The sequence below is a fragment of the Panthera pardus genome, unplaced genomic scaffold (assembly GCF_024362965.1).
Source record: "Panthera pardus isolate Hobbes unplaced genomic scaffold, ASM2436296v1 HiC_scaffold_24, whole genome shotgun sequence".
Taxonomy (NCBI): Eukaryota; Metazoa; Chordata; class Mammalia; order Carnivora; family Felidae; genus Panthera; species Panthera pardus.
This window is the reverse complement of record NW_026526810.1, coordinates 21,622,294-21,634,337: the sequence shown is the minus strand read 5'-3', so window position 1 is coordinate 21,634,337 and position 12,044 is coordinate 21,622,294. Positions and strand designations below refer to the sequence as shown.

General features: G+C 34.0%; 2 protein-coding genes across 5 annotated transcripts in view; both read left to right on the top strand.

Annotated features, from left to right (window-relative positions):
• Positions 1–5,856, top strand: part of LOC109262564 (uncharacterized) — a 93,841-nt gene extending 87,985 nt beyond the window's left edge. For both annotated transcript variants that reach the window (XM_053888820.1, XM_053888819.1), the window contains exons 4-5: positions 4,666–4,794; positions 5,457–5,856. The gene's annotated coding sequence lies outside the window, so the exon portion shown is untranslated. The remainder of the gene's footprint in view (positions 1–4,665; positions 4,795–5,456) is intronic.
• Positions 5,857–7,879: 2,023 nt separating this feature from the next.
• NRG4 (neuregulin 4) overlaps positions 7,880–12,044 on the top strand; it is a 114,883-nt gene continuing 110,718 nt past the window's right edge. For 2 of the 3 annotated variants that reach the window (XM_053888817.1, XM_053888816.1), the window contains exon 1: positions 7,880–8,112. In XM_053888817.1, the coding sequence (XP_053744792.1) occupies positions 8,009–8,112 (104 nt within the window). In that variant the 5' untranslated portion in view covers positions 7,880–8,008. The remainder of the gene's footprint in view (positions 8,113–12,044) is intronic. The other variant, XR_008417004.1, reaches the window with a different exon arrangement.

Here is a 12,044-nt window from a genome sequence, read left to right as displayed (position 1 = left end):
TAATGAAGAGTTAAGATACAGCCATCACAGCAGAATGAGGAAGCAGAGGGAGACAAAAGGTAGAAGCAGAGTTTGCAGTTACTTATTTTACATGATAAGGAGTCAGTCCATGAGTTGACTCAATTCATTAAGACATAGAAGTATGTTATTTAAAATTACACATGTAACCAAGAGAAGAAATAAAGATAATGTAACTTACCAAATATTCAAATTAAAAAGGAAGAGAGTAGTGTAAGGGAACAAAGCCTCATCTTTGCTAGCTGGGACTTTGTTGTCTAGGATGCTGATTATAGAAATAAGAATAAGTGTTTTGAATTATGGAGGTAAACACCAGCAAACTGAAAACAGAAACTGTTTAAGAAAATCTTGCCATTGGTCACATTTGTTCTTCTCTTATTTCCTTGATAATTTCTTAATGGGCTCCTTCTGCAACCATTAAATGTTGATCTGGTCTCTGTGTCACATGACACATGCACACTCTGAGCTAGTACATTCACATAAATAGCTTCAGTAACCACCTGTGGAATTTGAATCCCAAGTTTCTCACGCAAACCTCATTTTAACCTAAATGCAAGGTCTGCATTTTCAGACATTTCTTTCCATAGGTCCCAGTAGCACTTGAAATTTAATATGACCTAATGGAAATCTTTATTTTACTCATGAAATCTGTTTTTATGTTCCTTTATTTTTTTATTTATTCATTTATTTTTTAATGTTTATTTATTTTTGAGAGCAAAAGAGACAGAGCATGAGTGGGGGAGAGTCAGAAAAAGAGGGAGACAGAATCCGATGCAGGCTCCAAGCTCTGAGCTGTCAGCACAGAGCCGGGCGTGGGACTTGAACCCAAGAACTATGAGATCATTACCTGAGCCGAAGTCAGATGTCTAACCAACTGAGCCACCCAGGCGCCCGATATTCCTTTATTTTTTAAAAAGCTTTGTTGAGGTATTATTATGGAACCAGGCTGGATCGCTGATGGAAGAACGAAGCGGCGCTCAGAGATCTTGGAGGATTGGAAGTTTATTTACATTGATGGGCTTAGGGGAGATGGTCTCTCCAAAGATCTGAGCCCAGAGAGCATAAGCATGGGGCACAATTTATAGTCTGCTACTTCCGCATTAGTGGCAATTGGTGTGCGCAGCAAACGGGGCAGGAAGAAGAACCCAGAAGAAGAGTCTTCAGGTGAGGACTGGAATTCCCTATCAGTCCTGTTGGCCATCTTATAACATAATTTTTCCCTATCAAGGTCAGGGTTTATTATTTTCCCCATCAGTATAATCTATATGCCATAAAATTCATCTATTTTAAGTGTATAATTCAATGACATTAAATTTAGAGTTTATGTAACCTTCTCCACAATCCAATTCAGAACATTTCCATCACTCGAAAAAGATTCTTTATGCTCATTTGTAGTCATTTCCTGTGTCTAGCTGTAGTCCCAAGCAATCATTAATCTACTCCTGTCTCTATTGATTTGTTTTTTCCAAGGATTTTGTATAAATAGAAACATACAACATGCAGTCTTTCATGACTGGCTTATTTAGCGTGTTTTTGAAATCCACTCATGTTGTAACGTGTTCTAATACTTTTTTCATTTTTATTGCTGAATAGCATTTCACTGTATGGCTATAAACATATTTTTTAATCCATTTATCAGTTGATAAACATTTGAGTGGTTTCTAGTTTTAGGGATTATGAATAACGTTCTACATTTTCATATATGTCTTTGTGTGGACGTGTGTTTCCACTTCTCTTGGATACATTCATGGTAAATTTATGTTTAACTTTTTAAGGAACTATCAAACTATTTCCCAAAGTTGTTGTACCATTTTACAGTCCCACCATCAAAGTATGAGAGATACAGTTTCTCCATATTCCTGCTAGCACTTATTATTGTGTATCATTTTTATCATAGACATTCTAAAGGTATGATATGATACCTCATTGTGGCTTTAAATACGTGTCCCTCATGGATACTCAAAAGTAAGCCTTCATTTCTTTCTTTCATATACTGCTCACTCATTCTCTGGATGTACCTGTTAAGCGTATCTTTAATTCTCTTTCTCATCTTCATGCCCATTGCTTTACTTCTTCACTTTCTTGATTATTAAAATAACCTCTAAACTGCTTTGCCTGATATCCATTCCTCTGCAGGTCGCAGTCTATTTTCCACATTGCCATCCAAATGAATTTTCAAGAATGCAGATGTGATCTTCTCTCTTCTTTGCTACAAATCCTTTAAGCCTTTAAGATAATGTCTATCATGTGGACCCTTTTTATTTTACGTTATCTGTTCCTGCCACTCTTTTCCCCCACCATCCTGCCTTCCTACAAACCCTTACACACTCTACACACATATTCTGCACAGATCGTGGCCTGCAATCTACCTGTAATTATTTGAGTACATTAGGAATACATTCTTTCTTCTTTGCCTTTGAACATGCTGTTAATTCTGCCTGGAATGTTCATCCATCTCTGTTTATAAGCTCTTACTCATTCTTCAAGGCTCAGCACAAATAATACCTCCTCTTAGAATCTTTTCCTGTTTCTTGGTAACAGTTAAGCTTTGTTTTTGTATATGTTAATATAGTGACATACATAGGTGTCTGTGAGAATATATTAGTATGATTTGAATGAAATTGTCATTTTTGTAAGTCCAAATATGATTTAAATGAGTCAGCCTAAAACATTTTTGTAATTACTTATGTACCTGTCATTTGTTAAAAGCAGTAGGCCACTTACTACATTTTTGTTGATAGGTAAATGAACAAATAAATTGTTCTTAAAGACCAAGACTTTCATTTCGAGTTAAGTTATCTTGAAAAGTGTTAGATTTTTGGGGGTGCCTGGGTGGCTCAGTTGGTTAAGTGTCCGACTCTTGATTTCGGCTCAGGCATGATCTCGCATTTTGTAAGTTCGAGCACTGGTTTGGGCTCTGTGCTGGTGGTGCAGGGTGCCTGCTCAGGATTTTCTGTCTCCCTCTCTCTCTGCTCCTTCCTTGCTTGCGCATGCACTCTCTCTCAGAATGAATAAATAAACTTAAAAATAAAGAAAAATGTTAGATTTTCTACTTTAGAATCACAAAGACTCAAAGGTTAGGTTCATTTGCATTGTGCAAAAATAATACCAAACCAATTTCCAAGATATATCTCTGAATAATACATCTTGAATGTCATGGATGAAGCTACAGATTATTATCTTTCACATTAAGATTTAGTAGTCGTTTTCATGTTAGTGTACAGCATCATAGTTCTGTAGTTCAAATAAAATAATAAAGTTTACCGTTTTTCATAAAAATACCATTTTAAAATGCAAACACTAAATAAACTAACATGATTAATATATACGTATATGTGTATGCATATGTATATATAAAGATTGTAGCTATGTAAAAATTGCCTTTGAATGTGAGAAATAATATGCAATAATGATTTGTTTTCAGAGTATGGGGTTATATGAGTTTATTTTAATACTTTATTAAAATAAAAATTATACTAGTTTCACATCAAGTAGTAATGTCTGAATTGTTATTTTAGACAAGATAACCATCTAAATGTTCTGCATACTTTAGGTAATTATATGATGAAGAACCCTGTACTTCATTTAAACAAAATTATAGTTTTAGTCAACATTTTAAAATTATTTGTGATTTTTGGGGTACATCGGTGGCTCAGTCAGTTGAGCGTCTGGCTCTTGGTTTCTGCTTGGGTCATGATCTCACAGTTTGTGGATCTCACAGTTTGTGGAGCGTCTGACTCTGCACTGGCAGCACAGAGCCTGCTTGGGATTCTCTCTCCCTTTCTCTCTGCCCCTTCCCTGCTCACACTCTCTCTCAAAATAAATAAAGAAACATTAGTAAAATAAAATAAAGTAAAAAATTTATGATTTTTAAAACTCAGGGTTTGCTTAATGCATATATTATAGCTTTACCATAGTTTGCAGGTAGTTTCATTGCCATTAATATCAGTCATGTTCAGTAATTATATTCATTTCAAATTGAACATGATGTTATCTGTTCTGTTGTAACTATTACCTCTTTTTAGTTTTGTAAGTCCTTCATATCATCATTTATATAAATGTCATGTGCTTCATAAGGAAATTCTTTTTTAAAAATACCCTGTGGAAACCTTGTCCGTTAGCTCTCAATTAAAATTCCTTTTCTCCACAAATTTATACAGCGCTCTTGAATTATTCCTACATGAAAAGATAAATAAGGAGTCTAAAGAATGTGGTTTATTTTATAACTTTAAAAATTGGACAGTGATTTGAGAGGGCAGCTTAGTACAAGTCCTTTTATAAATAAAATTCTGCTTCATTTGCAACTCTGAACATGAGAACTGAAAGGGGTGTTTCCCTTGGCTGGTGCCTGACCTCTGTGCACACCTTGGTCTTTGTCTCAACCTTGCCCACACTGCACACTACAGCCATATAAATCAGATTTTCAATTTGTTATAAAATGCAAGGCACAGATATTGTAGTCTGCAGTATTCAAAAACTTTTGAAACGCTGAATATCCAACAAAATTTGTTGTTTGTATGAATGTAAGTTTTTATTGAAGTAAGTCTGTTTGTTTGAAAAAAGGACTCCTGCAGTTAGCTAGTGATTATTTCAAATTAAGTAGATTTAATTTCTCTCTATGTCTCTTTCTTTGCTTGTCTGTATAAGGCTTTGGGAAGAAACCTTGATATTACACCTGTGTTAATAGGAAGCTGTTGATTGAGATTTCTGTTACAAAGTCTTCCTGTCAGGAGTAAGTCACTTTATAAAACGAAATTGAGAGCTTGTAATCATAAAGTGAGTATCCTTCATCTCTTCATGTGTTTTTTTAAATTCCTTTGTTTCTGTTATAGCAGGTAACTTCACATACATCTTAATAGCTACTTTGCTGTGCCAGATGCCAGATATTTTTTAAAAGGAAAGCATATGTAAATTGGTAAATATAATGTTCAATCTACAGTAAATTTGTAAAAGTATAGTTCTTTTATAAAAGTTTTAAAGGTTCTATAGAAATGCAAACCTTTAAATGCTGTTAAAGATTTTTCCATAGTATATTTTTGGCCATTTTCGATAAACTGAAAATTTGGAAGTTATTGATTAATTCTGTTTAAAAGTCAGATTAGTAATAGGCTTTATGAAAAAGTAAAAAGTCAATTCAGGTCATTCAGTTTCATTTACTGAGTCATATCTTTTATATTTTGTATATACTGAGTCATATACTTTTACACTTTTTTTATATACTGTATTTGTACTTTTTAATATTGATCTTTTAGTTTTTTATGTTCAGATGTTTTTATTGATATGTAGTAAGTATCTAAACAAATAGATAAACTAACTGAAGAATTTTGTCACTAACATATAAATGTCTTCATTTTCATCATTTTAAAATATTTGCTATTAGAATATTTGACTTTTATAATGCCTTCAAAAGATAATTTCTCCTAAATTATTAATTTTAGGTGCTGTTTTTCAATCTTAAACTTTTGACCAAGAATGAAACTGTTTAAAAATTAAGATGCCAACAGGTAACCTCTTGTAAATTTATATGTCAGTGTATGTCACATAGCAATTGAACACTCCCGCAAAAAAAAAGTGTGCTAATACAAAGCTATATTTTTCCCCATCTAAAATTGTTCCAGAAATCTGAAATGTTTTGGTTTTGAAAGATCACTTTTTATAGCATGAAACTATTTTATTTTAGACATATTTTGTTGCTTTTTACAAATTGACAAATTCTAGCTTACCCTATATCTGATACCAACTTTACAAAACAGTAAGTGATATCATCATATGTGGAATTTAAGAAGCAAACAGATGAACATAGGGGAAGAAAAGGAAAAATTAGATAAAAACAAAGAGGGAGGCAAACCATAAGAGACTCTTAAATACAGAGAACAAACTGAGAGTTGCTGGAGGGATGGTGGTTGGTGGATGGGCTAAATGGGTGATGGGCATTAAGGAGGGCACTTGTTAGGATAAACACTGGGTGTCATATGTAAGTGATGAATCACCAAATTCTACTGCTGAAACCAATACTACACTGTTAACTAACTTGAATTTAAATAAATAATTTTTTATATTAAAAAAATTGTTTTTAATGTTTATTCATTTTTGACAGAGAGACAGAGAGACAGAGAGTGAGTGGGGGAGGAGCAGAGAGAGAAGAGACACAGAGTCCAAGGCAGGCTCCAGGCTCTGAGCTGTTAGCACAGAGCCAGATGCAGGGCTCAAACTCAAACTGTGAGATCATGACCTGAGCTGAAGTCAGTTGCTTAACTGACTAAGTCACCCAGATGCCCCTTAAATAAATAAATTTTTTAAAAAGGAGTAAATGAAATCAAAGTAACAAAATAGATTGAGAGATAATGCTTCAAGTTAGATGAGCATTCTTTATAGGTAAAATACCAGTAGAAAACCCTATGTGATGATTCCTGTGATTCTGATGTAACGTTAATTGGGATTTTATTTGTTAGCCAAATTATTCCTGAAAAATGGTAAGCATTATCTTATTAAAAGTTGTTTCATTGTAAAGAAGCACACCATTGTGTAAAAAAGAAAAAATCCAGAAGGATTAGTTCTGATTGGTTTACTTTCTTTTTTCCCACCTAAATTATTTTGTAATTCTGTTTTCTTCTTTGTATTTTTATACTTTTATAGTTATAATGTCATGGTGAAACCAGTTCTTCTCAAATCTGAAGTAAAAGAAATATTTAAAAATTTTAAATTCTGGTGGTGGAGACATCTGGCTCAGTAGCAATTATATCTTAACAACTGTTGATATTCAGTGGCAAGTAAATGCTAGCTGATTTTTTTTATGCCAAATCTGAGTAATGCCATTTTCTTCACATAAGATGATTCTAGGTCATTTTCTAGACAGTTAGGAAGCAGTAATGTGCAGTTTTATCCCTCTTAAAGGCTGAAAGATAAAGTGTTCAGCAATTTGTTCTTCTAATTATAAATAGTGATATAATGACTCAGCGAATTCTAGAGATATTTCTAAATTTTTCTATATAATGATTTTGGAATAAAAGAAAAAAGTTAAAAAAAAATAGGTGTGGGGAAGGAGGTGCAGGATGGAAGGAAGGGACCATGGGAGACCAGGAAGGCAAAGAGATAAAGTAGGATAAAGGAAGGGTCAAAGATAAAGAAGGACGTAAGGATGGAGAAAGAAGGGGGGAGAGAAAGCATGCAAGAAATGGAAGTTTATTTTTTCAATATTCTAAAAGTTTTGGCTGTATATCAAGCAATGACTTAGGTTTTTAATTTTACTTTAGAACTTTAGATGTCTTTTCAGTTATCAGCTGTTACCTAAAATCCTCTTGCAAATCAAAACCTTGTAAGATTACTTTTTGGGTTTTTTGTTGTTGTTGTTGTTGTTATTTTAAAGATTTTATTGTTAAGTAATCTGTATACCCAACGTGGAGCTTGAACCCATAACCCCAAAATCAAGAATCTCGTGCTCTACTGACTGAACCAGCCAGGCATCCCTGGGTTTTGTTTTGGTTTTTTTAATTGTCATATATGAAATATTTAAAGATAATTTTGGAAATCAGAATTTATTTCAATTACATAAATCATTTTCCAACAGCAGTTTTCATAGTTTAATGAATTTGAGACCAAAAGGAAAGATAAGATTTTAAATATACCTTTGGAACAGAGAAACTCTAAACAAAAGCTGTTGCAGAGTCTTAGTATTAAATGAGAAAGGCCACCATTTATTTTAAGATCCTAATCCCCTTTTAAAAATCTAATGAATATAGAGATTCCTTATGTCTGTAATATAACCTATAAATCTGTTATAATTAATGGTCATATCCTTAGGACATATTATTTTTTTCCCTCAAAGGGACAGAAGTCCCTACTTATCAAATAAGGAATAAGATTAAGTTCTTCATTTTGAGAAGCAATTCTTCATTTAATTTTTAGAATCGCCACTTCAGTCTAAGATACTTAGTCCTTTACTTGTTTTATTAGAAAAACTTACTTTGCCTTTCTCTAGTTTCATTTATGTATGTGTTTAAATCACGAAGAGCCCTGTGGTCCCAGTCACAGGTCATTTTGCCTGAATGGAGGGATGTGTTATGTGATACCCACTATTCCCAGCCCATTTTGTAGGTAAGTAAAATGTGCTGGGGTGGGGGAAGGTAATTTTATTTTTTATCAGCTACTAACTTCTTTAGAAGTGATAAATATTGATCAAAAAGTGTAAGATGAAAAAGTGTGAGGAATGCTGTATATAAAACAAAATTATACTTTAAAAACAAACAATGTGGCAAATCACAATCTTGCTCAAAGTGTTTATTTTGGAAATTGGTAGTGATTTCAAGATTAGTATGATTTTTTTTAATAATCCATTTTGGTGAACTCTATGATTTTAGCAATTTAGGGAAGACAGTCTATGTTTAATATTAATGATAAAACAGGTAGAGAATTCATTAATATAAGAAAGCCCAACATCAGGTGTTTGAGTTCAGAATACATAAATACATAACTGTGTTGGTACCAAAACTTACATTTGATATGTTAAAAAGAAAATGAAACATTAAGTTTCTCTAATGGTGTTAAAAAAAAAAAAGTCTAGGCCACTATTGTTTTAAATAATATATGATTCACTTTGGGAGTATATAGCCAGGTCAGTAAAGGACTTGAAAATAGTACTTGTTTAGCTGGCTTCCTTTGAATTTGGTTGAATGGGATTTAAGGGGGGCATAGTAAACCTCTTTTAATACATGAATTAACAACATAATACTACCAATGACGTCCATAGACTTTAGGGGAGCTGACACTTAAGGACTTCAAGATATTTTGTGGCATGTGCATGAATTACTCTGTTTTTGTTCATTAACTGAGATGAGAGGTATAGAATCTAGATTTAAGATCTTATTGAAGTAAAATTCATATGAAAAATGAAAAATATTGGGATTTGGTGTGGAGGAGAGGAGGCAGAGAAATAATCTCATAATTATCTCAATCCGTTTTTAGAGGTTTTCATATGGGAAATAGTGAGTAGGTATTTTTCCTCTCAAGTTAATAAAATGAAAAAGGAAGAGGATAGAGGAACAAATCAACAATTGCTTTGTACCCCCTAGGTGCCTGTATGTTTTTCTTTTTAAAGTTTATTTACCAAAATGTAATTTATGAATGATAAACTACATTCTTTTTTAAAAATATTTTTTAATGTTTGTTAATTTTTTAGAAAAAGAGACAGAGTGCAAATGAGGGAGGGGCAGAGAGAGAGACACACACACACAGAATCTGAATCAGGCTCTGGGCTCTGAGCTGTCAGCACAGAGCCTGATGCGGGGCTTGAACTCACAAACCCTGAGATCATGACCTGAGCTGAAGATGGATGCTCAACTGACTAAGCCATCAAGGTGTCCCTAAACTACATTCTTAAAAGTACACAACTGATGAATTTTGACAAATATTTATACCCATGAAACTGTCACCACCATAACAAGATCCAGAGCATTTCTGTTATCCCACATTTGCTGACCATATTTTGCATGTTTTCATTTCACAAAAACATTAGAGGAAAGAGGGAGAGAAGATGTAAGGAAATAGAAAAATAAAGGGAAAATGAGAAATTAAGCGACTTGCTAAAGGTCATACAACTAGGATTAAATTAAAGAAATGGCCTTTGAAAAGTACAACTCCCAAATTTCACCTAATCTTATGGTGTATTCATTCTGAATTCTTTCTAATGGGATAGGACATGTAGCATTCATTAAATGAAACTAAAATACTCATCAAAACAAATACATTTAATAATTAAAAGAGACTAACATTTTTTTTCTTTAATTTACATCCAAGTTAGTTACCATATAGTGCAACAATGATTTCGGGAGTAGATTCCTTAATGCCCCTTACCCATTTAGCCCATCCCCCCTCCCACAAGCCCTCCAGTAACCCTCTGTTTGTTCTCCATATTTAAGAGTCTCTTATGTTTTGTCCCCCTCCCTGTTTTTATATTATTTTTGCTTCCCTTCCCCTTTCCCTTATGTTCATCTTTTTTGTATCTTAAAGTCCTCATATGAGTGAAGTCATATGATATTTGTCTTTCTCTGACATAATACCCTCTAGTTCCATCCATGTAGTTGCAAATGGCAAGATTTCATTCTTTTTGATTGCTAAGTAATACTCCATTGAAGATACTAACATTTTGTATCTTGATTGTAGTGATGGCTTCTTGGGTAAAAAGGCTGTCCTTTCTCCATTGAATTACCTTTACACTTTTGTCAAAAATCAATTGATCAGATGTGGTGGGACTATTATACTCCATTGATCTATGTTTCTATCTTTCATGATTACCAAACCATCTTGATAACTGAAACTTTATGAAAAGTGAAATCAGGTCATGTGAGTCCTTAACTTTGTTCTTCAGCTCATTGATCTTTAGTCTTCTTTTCTAAAAGACTGTATTTAATGTTAAAAATTTCCAACTACATTTTACCTGCATCTTACAAATGTTATAATTTGTTCATTTCTAAGTTAAATATTTTTTCCGTTATGATTTCTTCTTTAACCTAGATGGGGTTTTTTGTTATCCTTTAATATTTATATCTAATTTAATTGCATTGTGATCAGAGTACTTGGTATATCAAGCTGTCTCTGTACTAAAGCCGTGTTTATACTGCACTGAATAAGTTGAGAGAAAGAATTAAGAGTACTGAAATTTGGAGACTCACTGGGATGGGAAGAAACATAGGGTCTTAACTAAGGCTGCTATAGCAAAAAAAACATAGGCTGGGTGGCTTATGAACAATAGGAATTTCTCACAATTCTGGAGGCCAGAAATCTGAGATCAGGGTGTCAGCATGATTGGGTTTTGGTGAGTGCCTGCTTCCTGGTTTGCAGATGTATCTGGGTAGATCTCTTGACCAGCAGGTTTGTTTTCAGGAAGACCTGGTAAGGGATCAGCTTTGTAGACCACACAGCCATCAATGACAGAAAGAAGAGCATCTTCTAGAGTAGGATGCCAGCAAATTACAGACTATAGGCCAGATATTTGGGGGGCAGGGAGCAGATTACTTTTGTATGGACCTTTTACTAAGAATATTTTTTGGTTTTTAAAGAGTTGTAATAAACAAGCACACCAAAAAATACAGATTAGGGGCACCTGGGTAGCTCAGTTGGTTAACTTGATTTCAGCCCAGGCCATGATCTCATGGTTCGTGAGTTTGAGCCCCGTGTCAGGCTGTGCTGACAGTGCAGAGCCTGCTTGGGATGCTCTCTCTCTCCCTCTCTCTCTGCCCCTCCTCCACTCACTCTCTCTCTCTCAAAATAAATAAACTTAAAAAAAAATAAAGAAGATTATGCCACACATGGCAGGAAGAGAGAGCTCTCTGGAATCTCTTTTATAAGGGCATTAATCCCCTTTATGACAGCTCTATCCTCATGTTCTAATTACTTCCCAAAGGCCCCACTTAATACCATCACATTGAAGTTAGGATGTCAACATATGAATTTTGGGGGTACACAAACATTCAGTCTATAACACTTAGGTTGTCACTCTGCTTTTGTATTTTGGGCAAATGTATTTTAAGTTTATTTTCAAAAAGTTACCAATGGAAGTGAATGGACCACTTTGCTCCTACTGGGTTGAGGAATACATCTAATTTCTTCCTAATCTGAACTTTAATAGTAGTAATTAAAGAATAGTTGAAACTGTGTCCCTGGTTTTATGGTGGATAGGGAAGGAAGCAAAGTTATCATGTTGCACAACAGCAGAAGATTTCTGTGGGATTAGCACCCCCTGTGCAGTATGGATGGTGTACCCTGGAGTTGTTCAACACCTTGGAAGGAAGTGAAGTCAGGGAGACAGAGAGAAGGAAGGAATATAATGGCTAAGGTTTAAATAAAGTTGAATGGCAGAGACATTTTATATCATATGTTAGTTTTAAAAGTAACTGCTTTCCAATAATTTTAGGGCCATCCTTTCTTATATAGCACTATAGGTAAAATAGGTCTGAAGATGATAAACTCACTTCCATCTCAACTCCTACTACTTCCTGTGTTCCCTATTTCTGTTAATGACATCCCAACTG